The sequence below is a fragment of the Stylophora pistillata genome, chromosome 13, assembly GCF_964205215.1.
Source record: "Stylophora pistillata chromosome 13, jaStyPist1.2, whole genome shotgun sequence".
NCBI classification, from domain to species: Eukaryota; Metazoa; Cnidaria; class Anthozoa; order Scleractinia; family Pocilloporidae; genus Stylophora; species Stylophora pistillata.
The window spans coordinates 3267333-3290184 of NC_142531.1; the positions used below are offsets into that span (position 1 = coordinate 3267333).

Below are 22852 nucleotides of genomic sequence, written 5' to 3' on the forward strand. Positions count from 1 at the left end.
GAGTTTCCTGTAATTCTTGCACTTTTCACTTTATCAAACGCTTTGCTTTGAACTATAGCAATTCTAGAACGGTTAGCCAGTTGAAATTAAACAGCAGATGACATTCTCTATTTTCCGGAGACAAGTAACATCAAATTGTTATCAAAAGAATGAAGTCAACAGCAAAATAGAAAGCCATGGATGGAAAACAATCGAAATTGGCCAGAAATAGAAAAATGGTGGATAAGGAAGTGAAAGAAGCAAACTGTGAAATGAAGCATAAAATTTGTGGGCGGTAAGTGTGCTACAAAAAAAACCACATTTTATGACATGTAAACCCCTATCTTTAAACTAAATTAGTTTAATCGTTATCGAAAAAGAACGAGGAAGTGTTCGTGTTATTCCGGCTTCGTTGGTTATTACTCAATGCCAAAAAATTTCCAAAAGTCGTAACGAGAAGAAAACAAGCCAAGTCACGAGATTCTGAATACTTATCTGTTCAGTGAGTTTATAGATGACGTCTGCTAGTTTATGGCACATCTTTTTAAGAATTCCCTCTAATGTTTAGTGGTAGAACGCCCGAGCGTTTTACAGTCACTGCCTTGATCTCTTAGAGGTCCAATTATTTTTCTCTTCTCTGTTGTTCGCCATTATAAAATAAATGACGCATTTTCATGACCTCTTCCTTGTTTGATCAACGTGTGCCAGTTTATGGCACATCTCTTCCTTTAAGAATTCCCTCTTATGTTTAGTTGTAGAACGCCCGAGCGTTTTACAGTCGCTGCTTTGATTCTTTAGAGGTCCAATTATTTTTTTCTTCTTTTTTGTTCGCTATTATAAAATGAATAAAGCAATTCTTCATTATTTCTATTTCTTCCTTCTTTGATCACGACTCGTAACGGTTGCGAGTGTATCATTAATCCGTTGCGAGTGAGTATTCTCGTTCCCTCGTGGACGTGAAACTTCGCGCTTCCAGTACACGCAGAATCATCTAGATTGGTTATCAAGCGTATGTTAAGGAGGGGAATAACGATCCATGAAATTTCTGGAATTTTCTAGAATGCTCATTCATACGTCACCCTGTCACGCTGTAAACCTTTCTAGCCTGGAGCATTACGCAATTATGAATTAAAGCTTCCAGAATTGCTGGGTTTTAATCTTCAAGAATGTTGTAGAATACTTTAAAATTAAGCAAGCGCACTCAACTGCTCGGTAGTAATAGCATTCTCACTGTTTATGGTTCGCTGTCGGCAGCTATCAACAATCTAGAGAATTTGGTCTTGGAGAAGTAGAGAGAGCTACTGTGGTGTACTATTGAATTTGTCTCAAGTAACTTGGCATTCAACAAATATTTCAGTGGTGATCTCAGTAGATTATGTTTTTCAAGGGTCGTTCCCTTGTAATCCCGCGCAATCTCACGGCTGACCGTTCAATCATTTGGATTTTCTGCGGCAAATATGAGGTAGTGCAAAGTGTCTGTTCATTGACTCGTGTCGCAACACGTCGCGCACCGCCGTTTAAGTTTATCAATACGTTTGTGAGTGTTTTGTCTTTGTTTTCGCCGGTCTTCGTTTCCCTTGCTTTACCGCTTTTAGATATAATCTAGAAATACCGAATGCCATATAACCACGTCATATGACCTTTACATGTAATTGTAAAGTTAAAAAGTGACACACTTGTTTTAATTCTCTTGTGGTACAACTTATACATCTAATTGGGGTCTTGGCGGAAATCAGAACGAAGAACCCTTAAGCTATAATGACTACATTGATATAACTCGTGAAGAAGTAGTGCTGGATTTATAATGAACTAAGAACATTTTTGAACAATTTATCGACTCCCTCGATGCGATTCAATATTTTCAAGTTTTCGCTTCTTTCCCAGTTTTCGTTAATTTCTTGCGCCTGAGTCTTTGAATCTAACACTTTTTCTGCGCGGTTCTGGATGGTAATCATGGCTACTCAATTATCTCTTTGGTTTTTGTTCGATTCAAGAGGGGCGTGATTATCTATTTGCGCAATATTCAGTTCACATTCTTCCCCAATCAATACTTGGTATTTCTTGCATCCCAACTGTTTCTGACTCAATTTGGAATTCTTATGTCTTATCATCGCGCGCATAAGAAACGATATTGCTGCTGCTTTGTCATAAAACGAGTCACAGGAATTTAGTAACAATACTGTGCGTGTGATTTATTTCAAAGTCTTTGTCCTAAAAAGATACCGTTATCATGTGAGACAAATTGTATTGAACAAAATTCTTTGATTAGTAAGACAAAATGTCCTTGTACAAAGTTCAGTAGCAATATAGAGATGTTCTGCTCAGTTTTTACGCAAGCGCAGTGCTGTCTGCCTTGTATGAGCTTTCTGGTCAGTCTCTTCAGTTTGCGTTTTCCAAGTTGCCTCGTTCTACACGCGTTAATTTTTGGTAATGAATCGGTTCACTGCGGTACGTGTTTTGGAGACCCAGTCGGGGATGACTTCTGATATACTGTGTCTTCAACCTCAGCGCTATAAAGAGAGTTAAATAATGATCTTTTACTGAAATTATTCCAGAACTGAATCACTGCTTTGAAAAAGCACGAATTTTACAACGTTACGAAAAGCCTTCTTTTTAGAAGATAGAATCTATCACGACTATAACAGATCAACCGGTGACGCTTTTTCAACTAATTCACAGAAATTCAAACAACGACAACAGCAATTGACCGAATATAATTTGCGGCAACCCAGTTCACATGCTATACAATATTCGAAACGAAAGAAAGGTTGCATGACCTCATGTATTCCTGAACTTCGCAACAGTTTACATTTTTAAATTTGCTAATTTATTGCTATTTCGAAAACTATTTTTGCAAACGGTTCAATGTAAAAAAGGCACAAACATACCTTCCAGCAGTATTTTGAACCCATTCCACAACACTTTGTATAAGATTGACAACTAGATTGATCGCTATAACAACGTACTCCTGAATGACAGCTAACACATCTGGTAACTTCTCCACTATCTTTTCGCCAAGTTTTGCGAACCAAGACGCGACAGAGGAAAAGAAGTCTGGGGCGAGTTCGTAAATCTTGTACGCTAAGTTAGTTATAAGCTCCTGCGCCTTGGCGAGTAGGACTGGGACGTGTTCTGATAAGAAATCCCAGACTGTTACCAGATATTTGTGAACCACAGGCCACCAAGTGTCCCAGAAGTGCTTAAGATAATCGCGAACTATACCAAGGTAGACTGGACCTTCTGTTTCAATCTGCAACAAAAAATAACAAAAGAAAAATTATAAAACTACAAACAGTTTGGTCATCCATGCAGAATGGCAACAAGAGCTATCTTTTCGAGAGACAGATGATCATGATAAAAATGCTCACTCATCCTGGAATATTATTGGCTGATGTGTGTGATAAAGGCAAAAACCGCCCGGTTTTTATTCATTAATGATATTCCTTCCCCTTCCCAAAGATTTTTTAAACTTAATGGGGTAATTGTTATTTTGACTCTACCTTAAGCCCTATTTCCATATAATCGTCCCTATCGCAACAGTCTTCTCTATCGCTTCCCGGGGAGACAGAAGCGACAGACGCGACTGAAGCGATCCTTGCGATAACTGGCCTCCACTAAAACCTATGTATCGGATCAAATAGTGGAAAGACTGGGACTAGTCGCTTTTTACCGCCAAAACCAAAGTAAAAATGGCGGCAGTCGATCGAAGAAGAAGATTTTTGGCGTGTTTTTCGCTTCTCCGAAATGTTTTGCGAAGAAGAGAGAGAGAACATCGAAGAAAGCATCGGTTTTGGGTTCGGCCGATATTCCAGAGGAGAGAACGTATTGAATTTTCCATACACTCCTTCAAGAGATGAAAAACGAAGATCGCGAGTATTTCTACCAGTAAGCCTGGGCTTTTAACCTTAAATTATTAACTATGTTTTCAGTAAGGATTGGTAGCGCCAAATACTCCCCTAGCACTTCTATTTTGTTTTTATGCACAGAAACAGCTGGAAATTTCAATTATGTGCTGTAAATCAGGTGGATCATGGGATATGTCGCATCGCTTCTGTCGCAAAGGTCGTCTTCACCGGTTTCCATTAAAAATATGCGATCGCTTCTGAGTCATTTCCGGTCGTCTCAGTCGCAAGGATAGAACTCGAGTCTATCTCGGACGACTGATCGTTTTTGTCGCAAGGATCGTCCCGGCTGATCGCAAGAGCGTTTCCATTGGATCGTCGCTGTCGCTTCCAAGTATTTCAAGCGACAAGGACGACTGTTGCGACAGGGACGATTATATGGAAACCGGGCTTTACATTTATATGAAAGAATATTTGTGAAAAAAAAAGATAACTTGCTTACCTTTAAGCCAGCCTAAAACTAAGGAATTCATTTAATAATTTGTTACTTTTAATTTATCTTCAGTAGCAAAAAAATAAGGTGTATGATCAACTGGAGCCTACTTAACACCTCACTTATCTCACCTTTTCTAAAATCTGTGGGATTTTAACGTTAAGATAATCTCTGGCTGGCTTGGTTGTTTGGGCTATAAATGCTCCGATAATTGTCAGTTTTTCCCAAACAAATGCAGCAGCTGGATCTGCGTGTTCTCTAAACTTGCTGTAATATGTAGGATAGTTCGTTTGAACCCAACTGAAAGGAAATCGGACAAAAAGAATATTTAAGTTTGAACAATGTTCTATTCCTGCTTCATTGCGCAAAATACAACCTCAACAACGGAAAATATAGCGAGGAAACACAACAAAACTGCTTAAAGCGCGGGAAAACGACAGTGACAGAGTCACCATTGATTTTAGTTTAGCAACTGATTGGTCGAGAGGATGGCGTAAGTTTTTCTGGACCAATCAGAACAAAAACAATCCAATCCTGGATTACGCACGAACCTGATTTAAAACTTGCCCTAGCATTACAAGTAAGCAACAGATGAACCAAGAGGTTATCAGAAATAGCACATAACAGACACTTAATCAAAAGCTGTACCTGTTTGCCACATCAAATCCCTTTTTTGCATGTCCGTATCCTGAAACAGCAGCCTGTTCTAAACCATAATCCCTTGCTATCTGGGCCGTTTTGCTCGCTTTGAACGGGAATTAACAAAACAGATTAACAAGCTGTCGCTGAAATCCTCTTTTAAAATGGACTTCATATTGCGGCCCATGGTATGATCGGTTATGGTTAGCTGATAATTACTAAAAAAAAAATTCAAGTCATCGCGGGTCAAATTAGCGGAGAAATGACGGTCTGTAGTTACTCAAGTATCAGTGAACGTCGCATACATTCCCAGTCTTACAAAGGGCTATGTACTTGTATTTAAGATTGCTTTTGCTGAGCTGAAACAATACCTAGCTAAACCAAATCATCTAGTTAAGATACTGCTATAAATGCACTGTATGATTTAATATCCAGTGGCGTTCATTTGATACTCCTATTTGAGGAAGAATATAGCCAGGAAGGGCACAAAACATGGAATATCACAATAAGCACGAGTTACCTTGGTAACTTTTGTGTTTGTAAACGTCAATTGAAATCACAGCCAATAACAACAACAAAACAAGTTTGAAGAGTTTTCCGCACGAAAAGAACGACTTTTTCTTGATCTTTTTCTCCATTATGGCCTGAAGAAATAAAGAACAGATAGTAAGTGACAAATGGCTCGCCTTCGTGCAGCGCACCTTGTTGAGCCCGCTATGCCCCGATAACAGTTTTTCGAAAAAACGCGCGACCATCACGTGACATCCAAAATTGCCTGACTAACCAGAATACTATGTTTTTTTAAGTATGGGCATCTCACGCGTGCTCCCCGATAAAGTCAGTTTGACCGCCCAAGGAAAGCTCTTTACTGGAACCTTAAGCGCATGCCGAAAACTGATAGACCTGCTGCTGCTGCTGTTGCTACACCAAATGACGAACGAACATCATCACTTCAAAATCTGAGGTCACAGGCATACGGCTGAAGGTAAGTTAATGAATTTTGACGAAAGTCTCTGTGTAACTCCTCTTTCAGAAAAACGACCAGAGGAGGACACACAGCGAAGAGTAGTAAATGTTTGAAATATTGGTGACACTGACAAACATGACAGGCATCAAAGTTCACCAACAGGTGACACCACACATTATAAACCACATGAATAAGCCTCCCATAAGCTTGTAAAATGCAAGCACGTTCGACACTGGTGTACAACACAAAGCTGCATGGATTCTACCATCTCCTAGGAAAAAATATTTCTGCGACATTTATTCCACGAAACTCAGACTTAAATGTCGAATTGCAATGAAGGCTGTTATTTGACAACAAGCTAAATGGCTATTCCGCACGAGGATATTTCTAAATTGAACTGCTTCTAAGCGTTATCAATCGTGACATATAATTTTTTTTTTTTAATTCAGTTAGTTACATTGAGACAAAACTATATGAAGAAGGGATACTGTGGAAGTCTTTCACTAAAAAACTATGTTAAACGTACAGCTGTACGTTAGCAGGTGGGAAAATCTGAACAGGTTGTTATCGGGTGAGGTACAGTAGTTTTAATCTATAAACATCTGTCGGCAAATTCTCATCTTAAATAGGCTGAGGGATGGTATAAATTCGCCATTTTTGGGTTAAAAGTGTAAATATCATAAGTGTAGGATATGGTATTACGATTAAAGAAAAAAAGAAATGAAATGATAATGATAAGTTAATCGTTATTAGTCCGAATGGACAAAGCATAACCTGATAGGTTGCAAGGTTGGAAACTGTCAACATGAAATTAGTGTATGGCAAAACCTGCCGGTGATTTCTTCGTACCTCAGTTATAGGGATATCAGAGCTCTGAAATTCAAATACTAACACCTATGTTTTCGTGCATCATACGTAACATATGTTTTCCTTGTCCTTGGCTCGTGACAAGATGTTTGACATTAATTTTCTCTGCGACCGAGCTCAAAAATATACCATCTTGTTACTCAACACTCATACGACAACGACAACAAAACCGAAAAATAAATACGTAAAATCAGCCCTCAAGTATTTTCATCGTTAAAAACTAAGTGGAAACCTTTTCCTTCAGTGAATAATGACTGAAAGGCGTTACAACCAATGACGCAAAATGGAATCCAAGAACAACTCACCGCTTTGTCTTCGTTGGTCATTATTGCGAATTCAAATTGAACAATTCAGCCTCGTGATAATCAATCACTCCTAGTTGAATTATTTTCAAACCCGTCAACAGCCCAGTTACAGAGATTTGGCAGAAGAACAAGAAGATTCGGGGAAAACCCAGAGCAGCAAAACTATTCGACCTGCTTGCTGCATGAGAACCATACACAAACTATCACGTGAACAACACGTTACATGGGTACGACAACCAATCACAGAACACTATGGGCTACTGGACAGTTACGCAGCAAAACTAACTGACCAGCTTGCTGCATGAGAATCATAACCACATTACCACGTGAACTTCACGTTACATGAATATGTCTACCAATCACAGAGAACTTTAGGCTACCCGACTGTTGTGATTGACATGACTTCTAAAAAGGCTTTAACAGAAACAACGTCCCTCCACTGAAATTAGAAATTGCAGCTGACACATCGGAAAAAGTTTAGGGTACAATTCGGTCGAATGTCCTGTTAGAGGAGTCGAATATAAACAGATCTCTGTGTCTTTTAGGCCATTAAAATTCTCAATTGTTAACGTAAGTAAAATTGGGATTCTAAACAAAACAAACGAACGACTTATACTGAATGTTTCTCTACGCTCTGAAGTGCGCATTGCTATTAAGAACTGCTTGGAAACTCCCTTAACCTGATATGTTCACTTTGCAGGAGGTCTGACGCTTCTAAACATGGAGAGCATACCAATTTTATCCAAGCGGTTAAAAAGACATATACACGTTATTTTTTTCATCAACATTGGTAAATGTTTGAGATTCTCATAGCACGACTAATGGCTACCACTTCAACTCTAGCTAGATCACTCATCTGTACATTCAGTTGGTTATTCACTCATTTATCTATTTGTCAATTAATTTATTTATCTATTTATTGACAAAATGAGCTTCTCTTATACCTCACAAGCTTCCACACAGCTGTCCAGACCGGGCTGTTAACCAATAAAATAGACAATATATCTTTTAGTTATCAATAACTCAGTGGAATCAAAACAATTGGTATCAAAGACAAGGTAACATCTTGGTCACAGGCCCCACCCCCTTATCACCAGTAGAGAGGGAAGACCCTAAAAAAAAAGAAGGTACTTTGCTGATTGATTCCAGCTCACAGGCACATGTACAGAACTGTCAAAAAAACAGGAGCAGACCAGACCATAGGAGAATAATCATTTCTTACAGTTTAATCTAGTACTGTCAGAGAAAATTCGTCTGATAAAGCCGATCGAACGGCTACCCAGAAAATTCAAAGTAAAAAATCAATCGGTTTCCTTTTTTCTGTTAAAATTACTTAAAATAGGAAACGATGCCGCGTAAATCCCCGACGAAGCAAGGAGGAAATGAGAGAATTTTCCAAAGGGAAACTGTCGTTCAAAACTGAGCGAGTTTTAACAAAGCGGAAAAACGTTAACCCAGCGGTTAGCACGCCGGACTCAAGGTCAAAAAGTGCGGACTCGAGACCTGGCCGAGTGATTGTGGTGTTTTCATGTGCCAGACAGTTTATTCTCACAGGGCTTCTCTCCATCCAGAAATCTAAATGGGTTCCTACAAACTGTACCTACGTTAGACCAGCATTATTTTTCCGATTCACCTCATGCCTCTAAAATAGGCCATTTTACAGTTGTGTACTTAGTTGCCAAGCCTTTGATTCAGAGTGAGGCTATAGATGACCTTGTTGTGATAGAGACCTGTTTCTACTTAGCATGATAACAAAGTGATTTACATTTGAAAGGCAGCAAGGTTTGTATCATAACAAGGTCATCTCTAGCCTCACTCCCATTCAAAGGCTTGGCAACCAAGCACAGAACTGTAAAATGGACTAAACTGAACTTATTTTATAAGAACTCACCTTGGTTTTGTTATTTTCCAGAAGGGGTTGATTTCTAGCTTGGAAAACGTCCACAGTGGTGAACAGCTTGTTTTGAAGACCCTGTACAATGATAAACAATAAATATGATGCGTAACTTGAACTTTTAATATTTGCAAGGGCAAACAAAACACGAAGCGGAAATAGGGATACGTGATCAAATTTGAACAACAGATGGGTATAAACAGTTTCGTATAAACCAGTCATTTACTAAATCTGTGAGATTCAGGGTTGAAAGAATTGAGGAGCAAACGTAAATCGTCGCGAACCGCAGGCCACACTTTTGCTTGAATTTAGGTTGGACCAGTTAGTGATCAATTTGCTGTGATCAGCCAGACTGGACACATGTCATTTCTTATCTTTTGGTTTCAGTTTAACAAAATATATTTGAAGGGCTACGTTTTATGCCAAAGAAGTTTACGTCATGGAAGTAAAAGTTTTTTAATCCGCGTAGAAGTAGAACACTCGGTATTTACAAAGATTAAAGCTTTAGAAGCTCACTAATCTCCCTCACATGGAGATCAACTTACCGTACTTTGGGAATTCCAAGTGTTCACAAAATGATTTAGAAGCAGTCTGAAAGGCAACAAAAACAGAACCAAAGTTGAAGCAGTTATCATAAAGAACAAAGTTGAAGAGGTAAAAAAATCTGTTTGAACGATAAGCTCTAACTCCAGTTCTATCATTTCGATCCTGCATTAACATAGCACAGTTTCCACTTCACACAAAAGTACATGTCAGCTCTACAGAAACATCACGGTTACAACTGTGCACCCCCACCCACCCACCCACCCACCCATCACTGGTTACTAGTCACATTTACAGATCGGTCAGAACAAAAAGAGAAGCGAAAATTAATTTAATACTCTCTTGTAAAATACGGCACGACTGAATAACCAAGGCAAAACAACCGTGCCACAGTTCTCAGTTAATTGTGGAATTGACATTACCCTGATTGCTGTAAGGTCGCTAGGTAGCTGCTTTTCCATTTCGTAAAGCACTCCTCATCTTTTTTTAGGCACATCAATACACAGCTCAGAACCTGCATCACAAAATGAAATAATTGTGAACGTTTAAATCAATTAATACTCATTCGGGGAGACAACAAGCCAGCGATGTATACCTCTGTCAGTATAACGGTCTATTGGACGGAATTTCCAAATTTCTGAGGCCAGATGAAATCCATGTGATTTAACCCTGTAGATTTCACTCCTACGATCTCTTTAGTAACTCTCCTCACTGCCTACCATACAATTCTTATGCTGTTACTTTGGAGAATTTGGTATTGGATCAACTAATAATCCCCTGGTTGATATTTTTCTTTATTCTCACCACTTGTCTGTTTGATATTGTATTGACACTGTTAGGGGAAATTCTCACTTAGTCACTCAAGGTAATTAAAGAACTGAGAAAACAAAAACAAGTGGTAAAAGAGGAACACGCCTTACAGTACAAACATAATTTGCACCTACCTCTGTTTGATATTCTAAAGGAAGCTCGCTGTTTAGACGGCTTAACAAAGTGCCAAAATACAGTCTGCTGACTGGTCTTGTTTCTGAGCCTAGAGAGAGCCTCTAAGATAAAATCAAAAACACTATAAGTTTAAAAAGGCCAGTGGACTTTCAATTATTAGTTGCACATATTGCATATTGTCCCAAAACATACAAATTGTCATTCATACTTCAAATACAATAATGATTACATTTTCTCAGTGAAGGGTAACAAAAAAAGAATGCCTACTTTTGTTGCTGCTATAAATTATAAAAGTAGTTTCATATGAGGTAGGTTTTCACTTTCAGCCACCATTTTGTAGAAGGGTCTGTTAGATGGCAGATCCAAATTTGATTTTTTTACATGGCATGTATCTCAAGGCATGTATCTCATGGCATGTATCTCATGGCATGTACCTCAAGGCATGTATCACATGGCATGTACCTCAAGGCATGTATCACATGGCATGTACCTCAAGGCATGTATCTCATGGCATGTATCTCATGGCATGTATCTCATGGCATGTATCTCATGGCATCTATCTCATGGCATGTATCTCATGGCATGTATCTCGTGGCATCTATCTCATGGCATGTATCTCATGGCATGTATCTCATGGCATGTATCTGAAGGCATGTATCTCATGGCATGTATCTCATGGCATGTATCTCATGGCATGTATCTCATGGCATGTATCTCATGGCATGTACCTCATGGCATGTATCTCATGGCATGTATCTCATGGCATGTATCTCATGGCATGTATCTCATGGCATCTATCTCATGGCATGTATCTCATGGCATGTATCTCATGGCACGTATCTCATGGCATGTATCTCATGGCATGTATCTCATGGCATGTATCTCATGGCATGTATCTCATGGCATGTATCTCAAGGCATGTATCTCAAGGCATGTATCTCAAGGCATGTATCTCATGGCATGTATCTCATGGCATGTATCTCACTGTATGTATCTCAAGATTCGCATTCCCATGAAAACAAAGAGCAACAAACCTTTATTTTGGGGTAGAGAGACAACAGCTTTCGCTGCAAGCTGAAAAAAAAAAACAAACAAACAAACAAAAGAAACCTCAATGTATTAACCAACTCTGAATAAGTTCAATGAAACATTTGAAACAATTATCATACACTCATGGGTTCAAACTCAGTTTTCTGAATACTTATGCAAAAACAACTCCAAGATTGAAATCTTCAAAGCCCTGAGAAAGCTAATCATCATACCTGATGATTAAACATAGGCTGGACTACTCTTGGGAATTTCATGATTTAATAAAAACTGCACTGTCATTAATAATTTTTTTAACTCTCCATAGCCGATTGCTCAACAGTATAAGTGTCAAATTAATTTGCTAAATAGGAGTTATATTTCAATCACTATTGGAAGAGAAAAGGTTTCTGGTTGGTCGACAAATATCACTGAAACAACTCTCTAGTAAATACATTTAACAATACCTTCTCATATCCCAGTAAAAAATGCATAATTATGTAGTGTCTGAACATATATGTCTCTCATAAATTATGACTTAGCAAAAAGGCAATGTACCTTGTGTTACCAGCCAAAGGAGAGGCAGGAGAAAATGCCACATCCATTACCATGAAAAATTCCTTTGGTTCAACAAGGGCCCCATGGTTACCAACAGGTTTGCATGTACTGAAAAGCAACCACAGGACACCAATTATGAATATTTTTAATTCTGTGGGCAAAAACTGGCTGCTTGTGCTTTACCACCCTCTGTCTCCAAGTATTTCCCAACCAAGCCATAGCAGTGTGACAGAGAGACCAAACCACAAAAACAGGAAATTCCCACCCTACTGTGAGTGAGTGAGTTCTTCAATGTCTCTTCTCACCATGTGACATTTAAGCAGGGGAGAGGGGCATGGCACAGCAGCTATTAGCTTCATCTAACAAAAATAATTTTAGCGGAAATCACATCACAGAGACTTGTTTTAGGAACATTTAAGCACAAAGCTTGTTGTATTGTATAGTTCTTATATGACAAGATTGAAATTGTAAACAATTTGCAATTGTCATTGCCAATGTAACTTTCTCCCCAGACCCTTGGAGTTGGCAAGTCTGGGAGCTTAGCAGTCTATCCCTCTCCCAGCACAGAACGGGGTGAACTAGACAGGCAGCATCTAACAGTACCTCAATTACAAAGTAACGTACCAATAGCAATCAGAGATAATATTACCTGAGGAGATTTTCAAGGTAAGAAACAGAATATTTTGTAAGATGTTTCAATTCTAAGTGCGGTAGCATGACTTCCATCCACACTGCAATTAACACAAAGACAAAAAAAAACAGAAACATTTCTCACTGTATAAGAATTTAGTGTTTACTATATGTACCATCACATATCAGCAAACATTATTTACAAACCCTTGCCACTTCTGATTGAGAAATTATGTACAAACCCATTGCAAATGACTTATATGAATATGAATAAAGTTTATTGCAATTAAAAAAAATATTTATCTAGGATTAAATGCAATTCCTGGGACAACTGTCCTTACACAAGGAATAAAATCTTTTGAATGCTTTCTGTTTAGAGCTGAAGAGTAATGCATGCTAATTGTGGTCTGAGTTATCAAGCATGATAAGTTTAAAAAAATAGCCTGTTACTTCAGTGTTTACTGATCACAGCACAGAGGTTATCAAACACCACAATTACAGCCACAGTGACAACTATAACCACATGTTATTTACAACCAAGAACACACAACACATGATCCACAACTTACCCACGCAAGCCAATTATAAATCTCAGATTTGTTTAAGCAAAAGAGCATTTACATGTTAACTAACCAAAACTCTCATTTCTTTCTTTATCATTTTGGGGTAAGTTTCCTCTGTACATGAAACTTCACACTGCCACAGGCTGGTGGGTTACAAACCTGTTAAACCCTGAGCTAAGTCATTTTCTGGTAACTGTCCAGCACACCACATCAATGTTAAAGCCTCACGAGTGCGAGTCTTCCGTTTTGTGAGCAAGTCTTGTACCTGATCACAACAAAAGTAAAAATATTCTTTTCATTAATCATCAAGAAACAGGAACATGTAAAAAAAAGGTACATGTAACAGAAGCACATGGGAAACCATCACAAAGGCTCCTGGCCAGTTAAAAGAGAATTTAGTATTGGTTTCCCTTTTACCTCTTTTAAGTTTTCGAAAGTAATCTGTGGACGACGGTGTACAATAAACTGCAGCAAAATTTGGTCACCATAGACAGAACAACCTAAAATAGAGATCACAAAGTAACAACTGAAAGTCATCTTCCTACAGTGCAAAGGACTGTAGAAAATATCAAACCAATCTTGCTTATCTGTTTCTGGAACACATAATTGTGCGAAGGATGTGTGAGGAAAAAACAGTTAAAATATATACTAAATCGTTTTTATAATTGTGTAAGAACAATATGAAAATGTTACAAAAGGGGTGTTCATGTAATGCAAAGTCACAATACCTTTACTGAGGTCTTGCACCATGTTTTCAACTGACCGCTGATACACAAGTTTCAGTGTTGGCTCTGAACATTTCTTCATGAGGTTGAGGAAAAATGTCTTGAGTGAAGAAGGCATTAAGCACATGGGATAGTCTGAAATGTCAAGTATCAAAGAGAGTCATAATGAAACAAAACTTGCTTGTGAACATAGCAAAATTAAGGTGCTCAACTTGATCTGATATAAATTATAAAGAGAGGGTTAATTCTCATTTCAGTAGTATATACAAAACAACTTCTTGATTCCAATTGGTTCCAACCAGGCCTAAAATGTCTGGTATTGTGTTCAATTGCATAGCTTTCATTTGACCCCTGACCCATCCAGGTGACCATTGCATGATATCAGATGTATTACTCTGAGTTATTTATTACTGTTTCATATGCTTTACAGATTGTGCTGCAGCCTTTGTATTTCGCATGAAAGTTTCCAAATACTCCTTCAATTCAATATGTAACAGTTTTTTATAGCGATCAGGGTCTAAACTCGTGTAAATCTGAACTGATTAAAGCACAATGTTAGTGGTAGTGAAGGGTTTCCCCATGATATTGTGAATATTTAAATGATCCTCTAAAATTGTTTGAGGTAAGTTATGTAGTATGCAGAGCTCCCACAGCAATTAGAGCTTGCTGACATTTGAAAAATATTTCCATCAAGGCATTATCTTTCATTTCATGCTCCTTCCAGGTACTGAAAATAAGTTTGTGCACGTCAACACTTTTTCAAGAAATGAAGACTTTGTACCATCCTTAAGTGGAATGTGACTTGTACAAAGTGGACCAGAATACATCACATAATTCACAGATAATGTATCCTCGTTGTGCCACTTGAGTTTAAAATTTCCAGATGAGTGTAATCAAGAACTGAATTTTGCTCAACTTGCCACAATTTCTAGAACTCATCCAAAACAGAGTAACAGAATTTTTGAAACAGTCATTACTGCAGTTGAAACTTTGAACAAACCTGTTGGTTTGCCTTCAAATATTGGGTCCTTCTGAGGAACACCTTTCAGCTTAAACTGAAGATGTGCACCAATGTCAGTCAACCAAATCTGCAAGAGAATAAGAGAAACATGCTAGGCTTCAAAACACTGCAACCATACTAGCAACTGAAAAAGTTTTGAACTTACAAGTCTGCATTGCTATTTGAAGGAACCTGCTCCAGTAGAGAAAAAGCATTTTCCATGTAATCAGTGAATACTGTACATCCCTACTTTGATGGTTTCTATAGCCTAAGCATGACATCTATCAGGTACTATTTAAGCCTAAATTTTTACAGGCTTCTCTTAACAGCCAGAAAAACCTTCATTTGGATTCAGTAATGAAAAATGGTTTCTCCACCTTATATCTATATAATGTAAATCTGAAAGCAATATTTTGGATTTACTGTTTGCAAATAAACAATAATATGTTTAAAAAAGCCTTGGTTCCCTTTTACCTGCAGAAGTGATTATGTTAAACATGTTTGTTTGCCTTACAGCTAACAGGTCATAAGCATAAGGATTTTAAGGAAACGTTATTAATAAAAAAAAAAAACCTTTACCCATTTACAAACAGGGCCATGTCTGGAAGACAAAAAAGAGGATAAATAAACAAATCTTGGGAGAAAAAAGCTGGCCTTATGCCTATACTTACAGATCGATTGTTGGGAAAGGATGATTCCAAGTTTGTTAGCATTGCTGTCAGCTCATCAACATCCACCTCAAGTGAGTGAGACAAATGAAAAACATATAATTATTAACATTAATCATATTATGATGATGTTTATGCCATGGTCACACTTAACCCTTTCACCACCAATGGTCAGTTTTCCAGCCAAGCAGAAAATGTTTCATTCCACTGATGGTCAGTAAACTGGCCAAACAAAGTGCTTGACTTCTAAGGCCTGGATCTAGTAAACCCCACTATCCTGGGGAGGGTTTAACAGTCTTTCAATAATGCATACAGGGTTAAAGCCTGAAGTTTCCTCAGTAAAAAGCACTTGGTTTCACTTGAGTTTTGCAAGATATTTTACATTGAAACTGGACATGGAATCTCCTACACAGAGTTGCCATTTATAGATTAGGGTAAAATGGATTCTGGAAGTGACAAAAATAATTCAAGAAGCAGTTCTGATGAGTCTGAAGACTTTGATACCTTGTTCAATGCCAGTGATGATTAATTAGGAAATCTGTTTGACAGCGAAGACCACAAAGATGACTTTGCCGGTTTTGGTTTAAATCTTCACATCAACATTCACTGGGGTAATGTACAATTTCAACCAGTAGTTGGTGAGTTTCAACTGACACTTGGTCCTGTGATAAACTTACCCAATTCTGGGAGAGCAATTGACTTTTTTATGCTGTTTTTGACAATGAACTGATCAAACAAATTGGCTGGCTGTCATGAGCAAGGACGTGAAAGTGTTTCTTGCCTTCCTGATCAAGCAGGCACAGCAAGACCAAGACAAGGGCACCCTACTAATGAACTCAAAGCTGTTCAGTTGAGATCAAGGGGCCAAGTTGCCTGGCTGAGTAGAAAAGAGATGTTAGCTTTGAGATGGAAAGATAGAGAAGATGAGTTCTTTCTCAACAATATCCATGCTCCTCTTGAAGTACCTAACTGGGTTGACATAGGAACCGCTCCAAACTCTGACCCCAGTGCTCCAAACGCTGAAGAATTCCCAAGTATATTAAAAAGAAGAGACAGAGTCAGAGGGAAATGGTGAAGTCAGAAAATCTTCACAGCCCCAATGGTAGCAGATTACAACAGGTAGATGGGTGGCGTGGACCTTTGTGACCAGATGACTGCAGTCAACAAGAGTAAGAAACTACAGCAATGGTACATAATGGTTTTCATCAAATTCCTGCCACTTGCAATCTATAATATTTACATCTTGGAGAGATACAAGATTCTCCACTATGGTAGAGACAAAAGAAAGAAAAATTTACTAAAAGTTCAAGCAAGGCCTTTGTGTGGAGCTTGTGAGAACCACTACCATCAGAAAAAAAGGCAGCCAGGAGGCAAAGACAAAATAAGCCTCCCGAAGATAGTCTGGCAAATGTTGGCCCACAGTAACCTCTCAAGGGTGTCAGAAGTAATCATCAATGTGTTGTGTGCAAGAAGAAATACACAGAGGCCAAGAAAAATGGGTGAACCTTCAAAAGGTAAATGACCACCTACAAATGTGGGCAGTGTGATGTTTACCATGAAAGTTGCTTTGTAGACTATCCCACCAAATATGATAACTAGAAATGATAAGCTAGTTTATTTTTATAACTTCTGCAAGGACAATATTTTTGAGCGAAGGAATATTTACCAAAGGATTCGGCACTTCACTGCAACTTTTTTTAATAACATGTTTGAAGATGCATGGTGATTGTCTACAAACTGTCTTTAGTTTTTATCTGTGGCAAACTTTTAAACTTTGTTAAATGCTTTTAATTTTGTATCTAATGGGAACAATGAAGTCAACAAGTCATTTTATTGACATTAATTTTTATTATAACTGAAGGTAGATAAGTCTTTCTGTATTTACATCTTGCATCAGTATGATATATACAAGAACATCATACAAACCTATTGAATAAATGCTGTGATAATCAATGCATTGCAATTCTACAACTTCAAAGTATTCTATAATCTTTGGAATTAATTTTTTTTCTCCTTGGAAATACCTTAAAATGATAGTGAATTGACTGGAGATTGAGATTATAAAGGGTTTCTTTTTAGAAAAATTAATGTCTTCTTCTGAGTTTAAAATTTGTTTGAAGACAACCTGTCAAATGCCCCTGCGTCCTGAGCATTTTTAACCCAAAGTTCCCGGTGGTGAAAGGGTTAATAATAATGTCGTCATTACTATCATTCACTGTCTAGAGTGAAGATAATTGACTGAAACTGGAAAGCATCCAGTCTATCTGTGTCTTGTATAATGATTCTATTTTATACACTTACCATGTGACCTATTGTGCCAGATTTTATGCCAACTACCTAAGCAATATGCCACTAGGAGTATTGAATTAGCCTGAGTGAAATGTTATTGCAGGTGAATCCCTGGTAGGAGGAATAGGTTATCCATAGATACATCAGCCCTAGCCTATAGGTATCCGTTGTGATAACAGAATAACTTCATAACTCTTAAGTACCTTTGACAATGCCTCTTGAAGTAATTCTTCATCAGTCTTCTGAGGTTTAGTTGATACTGCTTTCCTCTTTCCACCAATAATGCCACCACTTAGTTTCTTAATTTCAGGAGCTTGTTCAGGTACTCTTTCTGCTAAAACTGCTGGCAGCTCTTCATGGGCATCTGATGTGTGTTTCACATGTCCATTATTTATGTCTGAAGCATGTGCTTTAGAACCTTTTAATGCTTGGTAGATTGTTTTGGATTCTGCTAAGGGATCTGGAAAATCGCAGGTGAAAAAAAGTTGAGGGAGTAATTTTTGCATTCAGAAGGTACTGATCAAAGTACTCTGGCCACTCGATTACGGAACGGTTATCAATCATCACGATTAATGGATTAATTGACCATTATTGGTGTTAATTGATAACGATTATCACCGATTATTGATCCCATTCACTGAATGTCTGAAGAGAACCTTACATGGCTAAACGGACAAAAAATATCTTATTTTTTTTCATTAAAATAAGATACAAATGAACCACTGGTTACTTGACCAAATACATTTTTCACACTCGATTTCCTACATAAAGTTCTTGAAAATTAGCTTTTAGCTTCGTGACTTAACTCAGATGTTAGCTTCATAAGTTTTCAAGAAGCACGACTTGCCTACGTGGCGAAATAACACACAAAGTTGTTTTCGTTCCGTGAAGGCTTTAAGAAAATCGTCAATTTCTACTCACTGACTATATCTGCTTTGGGCATATCTGACGCCTTGACTTTGTTCTTCTTGCCTTCACTAGGAGCCCTTTTCTTACCCCCTTTGCCAACTACCTCCCACTTCTCGTTGGACGCCATCTTGAATTTAGATGAAACTGCTGGGGAATCATGGGAAGATATTGCCACTTGTTCCTCAAACAGATGTTGAATTTCCCGCCACTTATTGCCCAATGACATTACCCAACAAAGTAGAAACAATATTCACTAGGCCCGAGGCAAATAAAATTTTATTGCATCATAGCTCAGGTGCTCAAGATTGTGTAGAAAATCCAAATATATTAAATTGTAGTGCTTCAGCGCAAGTGTTTATTCCTTGTTTCTAAGACATAACAGCTAGCCGCACGCAAGATAAAATGCAGCTTGTGGTGGAAGTTATAACAGGTAAGTCAGTCAATGACACGAAAGATGACTATGAGAAAAGCTTGAAGACTGACAACATGTAAAATCCGTATCATCTTTAGCATTGCAATAAAATTCAATAGCGCTGACGTGTACGTTCTCGAAGCCAATTGCACCATATTTATGGCATACCCCTAATATAAAAAGTCGTTTATCCATGAAATTGTACCAAAATTCCTACGATAATCCTTACTTACGTAGGAGGTTATCGCGAGTAAGGAGAAATAAGCAGATTGAGCAACAAGTCTTCATATTTTTTTGTGACTTTCACCCAAGACAGTTCATTTTCCTCTCCAGAGTAACATGAATAGAAATTCGCGGATAAATCACTCGTTCAGCCACAACCACGTGTGTAATGAGTGAGTTACTGAGTTATCACACCAAGAGAATCCGCTGCGGCGGTCATGGATCAGATTGTACCGCAAATGATGACTTCCTTCAGTGCATCCATCAATTTTCGGGACTGTACACATCATCCTCAAAACAACTCGATAGATTAAGCGTCAATATATTCATTCATGATCATCTCGTTCAGACTGACTTCAGTTCTTAACATCATCGAATACAAGTGCAGTTCTTCTCCAGTGACAAGGCCTTGCTATTTCACCTGCAGGAAAATTGTAGTGCAGTTGTTGATTTGCAAGCGGAAAATGACCATTTTTCTGAGCATCTGTAAGGAATACTTGATGTAATGGAGCAGAAATATCGGTAAACAGGCGTAGAAGGGTTTTTTTTCGTATATTGCCATTACTGAAAAGTTTAGTGTCACAACACTAATAAAGTTCTTCCGCGATACCAAAGAGCCGGACTTCCTTATTCACGGCGAGGTAATCCCTCAAATGAAAATTAAATTAAAATTCAATATAGGAAAAAGAATCTTGAAGAAATGTATAACTACACAACAGCTGGCATTCTACTATTTTGCAAATTTTTGAAAATTCTATTAATTTTAATCAATAGGCGATTTTTCCCAATCCAAGAAATGGCTGTAGATCGTCGATCGTGTGTGTGTGTCTTACGTTTATCGTAGCTATCATTACATGCTATGAATGCACGCACTGTAGGGTAACGAAGAGTTTAATAACAAAAGCTCTGTGAGTTACCAGCAATATTAAAGATGTTTCCAAAGCGGATTACTTTCCGTCAATAGCAAAGAAGCTTTTCATAATGATTCAATTTATTTTTTTGTGCAGTGCAAAGCTATCGTCAAACCAAAGAAAGCCATAGAATACAAACATATACGGATGTAAAGATCAATGAGAGACCACGCTGAATAAAATGAAATTAAGATGTTTCAGGGTGGGAAAGACTAACAAAAACCATAAACGGAAAATTTAAACGTGGAAGATTCACAAACCATGTTCTGTAATTCTCTATAGTAAAAGAGCTCAGTTTAATGATGCAGTGATTTGTCTATCTACATCAACAGAAATCAAATTTTCCCAAAACATCCTAGTATTTCTTTCAATGTTTTAAAACAACTTCCATTTTCATAGCATGATTGAATATTTTACGGTGGAAGGAAGTGTCGGAAGTGGAGTTGAAATGTCCCTTTTTAAGTTGGACACTTTTTTTTACTATTAAACGTTTATAATTATAAAATTTTCACTGTAGGATAGAAAGGATAGTGATATCCCGTGAGGCAAAACGGAGTTGGCTGAGATCTTTCATTTTTACTGCTGTCAAAATAAAAAAAATTTTAAAAAGTAAAAACTACAAAAATTTGCATGTGGGGCATAATAAGCGGTTTCCTCTTTTTGACGAAAGGTCATCTTTTGGTTGTGGGCGAGTTTACTAAAACTTCTCCAAAAATGGATATTTTTAGAGTAAATAATTTAAAAATAGCAAAAAGGGCTTCATGAAATTGAAGGACGGTGTCCTTTTTCTTTTTAAAAAAAATACTTCTATGGACGGCTACAGAAACGTGGTTAGTTCAGTCTCCAGCAGATCCAGCCGATCTAGGCCGAAAAAATAGTTACAATGTTGGTTTTACTTTTTTGAGTTATAACGAATTTTACTTACAGAAAAAAAATAGACTGCTATTCTTTTCAAACATTTTGAAGGAATTTTAAGGCTTCAGACGACATTTACGAGAATCGGGGGCATGAAAATCTCCTAGAAATCGAATTGGTCAAGAGCTAGCGCCATGTAATTATTTCATTTGTGCTTTTACTTTTCGCAGCAGTCCTTCTCGTCTGGAAATGCAGTCAAAACGTCTTAATTGATCGTTTAATTACTATCTATATTTAAGAATGGCTGTGCCTGTTTACGCTGTGAGATTTAACTTTCTCAGTTGCATTGTAAAGTGTCTTCTTGTCAAATAGTGTTTCAAGACTTTTGGAGCCCATGGACTTACGAACTGAAACTACGTTACAGTTTTGATTTCAGCAATGCAAATTTCTAGCGAACATTACCTTTGAAAACCTGTAAATAAAGATTGGAAACCTTCTCATTCTAATTATCTTAAGTATAAAGTTAACATTTTCTGCACTATGAAATCAACGTGGAAATGATTTAGCATGGAGCGAGCAGATTTGATTCCATTTTACAAAGAAGTGGTTACGTTTTCATCAAAGCTTGATCTAATTGCTAAGTATAGAATGTATCTTTAGGCAGATAAGATAAATATTTAAGCACTAAACCACAAGCAATAGGCCACCGAAATAGAATAGCAAAGTATTGGATTGCCCTGTAGTAAACTGATTATGCAAAGCAAGTTTTTTTCCTAATAGACCCAAAAAAGGTCGACCAACGCAATATGCTAATGTTATTCGCTTCTACGCAAGTTACGTTTTTTGTTACGATCAATAGAAAAATATCGGCTTGCTCTCGAACAAGCCCAACGTGCTGTTAATTTTCTTCATCGAAACCAAACAAAAAAATCAAACAGAATATAGAAGGATATAAGAAAAGTCCCGCCAGTGGGTATATTTTTTTCGCGTGACCAATTCCGTCGAGTCTTTTGTTTTGACTATAATATTGACGTGTCCGAAATGCGTCAATTTATTCCAAGCTTTTTGTGCGCAATTGAAGCTAGTTTGATCATTTTGTAAAATACCCATTTCGTATCTGAACTGATTAAAAAAAAACTGCTTGAGCTAGGTTCAGCTAAAAATACTCCAAGAGAAGGGAACACCTAAGACTTCTTGCCGCCGTAGGCGAAAATCTTAAAACTTATTGTTATTCAACACAAGCTTTTAGCGTGTGGATAGTATTAGACTTAGAATTTAAAATATTTAAGCTAGACGAGCAAATGATTCTCATGTAGTTTTAAATGACCTTTTTCTTACACATTACAATTCTAATATTTACCTTTCGATTGAGTCAAAATGGTTTTCGTAAACACTTCCTACTCTTTTATTTACATTTCTGCCTATAAATTTCACTTGAAAATACTAAATTCAAATACAGTGCATTATGATGAAAATGGGATGTTTTGAGTTGTAAACCGGCCTAAATTGCATATTCTCTGCCTCGCAAATGGCTTCAGAGAAATGATGTTCGGTATTTAACATTGATATTTCCGGCCTTCATCCGGTTTTCGCAGCTATCGACTGAATTC

At 37.6% G+C, this 22852-nt stretch overlaps 1 protein-coding gene and 1 long non-coding RNA gene across 2 annotated transcripts; one reads left to right on the forward strand and one right to left on the reverse strand.

Moving 5' to 3' along the window:
- Positions 1 to 2145: 2145 nt before the first annotated feature.
- Positions 2146 to 19009, reverse strand: LOC111331295 (transmembrane protein 214-B). Its single transcript, XM_022936375.2, has 20 exons — positions 18855 to 19009; positions 18137 to 18393; positions 15648 to 15713; positions 14977 to 15064; positions 13980 to 14111; positions 13669 to 13751; positions 13411 to 13516; positions 12708 to 12789; positions 12059 to 12166; positions 11509 to 11548; positions 10474 to 10575; positions 9952 to 10043; positions 9532 to 9577; positions 8984 to 9064; positions 8037 to 8069; positions 5474 to 5597; positions 4963 to 5059; positions 4446 to 4614; positions 2868 to 3229; positions 2146 to 2489 (listed from the first exon to the last, which is right to left on the reverse strand). Exons 1-20 carry the CDS (start codon positions 18967 to 18969, stop codon positions 2420 to 2422), a joined length of 2253 nt encoding a protein of 750 aa, XP_022792110.2. The 5' UTR covers positions 18970 to 19009; the 3' UTR covers positions 2146 to 2419.
- Positions 19010 to 19132: 123 nt separating this feature from the next.
- On the forward strand, positions 19133 to 20090 carry LOC148717288 (uncharacterized). Its single transcript, XR_015994480.1, has 2 exons — positions 19133 to 19272; positions 19588 to 20090. It is a non-coding gene; the product is annotated as an uncharacterized LOC148717288 (long non-coding RNA).
- Positions 20091 to 22852: the final 2762 nt, after the last annotated feature.

What these genes read in the sequence shown, in the direction of transcription:
- LOC111331295 (XM_022936375.2), bottom strand. Translation starts at nt 18,969, where the DNA reads ATGGCGTCCAACGAGAAGTGGGAGGTAGTTGGCAAAGGGGGTAAGAAA. An exon ending in TTCAAGAGGCATTGTCAAAG is followed by an intron (nt 15,714 to 18,136) that starts GTACTTAAGAGT and finishes CACTCACTTGAG; the next exon opens with GTGGATGTTGATGAGCTGAC. An exon ending in ATTTGAAGGCAAACCAACAG is followed by an intron (nt 14,112 to 14,976) that starts GTTTGTTCAAAG and finishes TTGACATTTCAG; the next exon opens with ACTATCCCATGTGCTTAATG.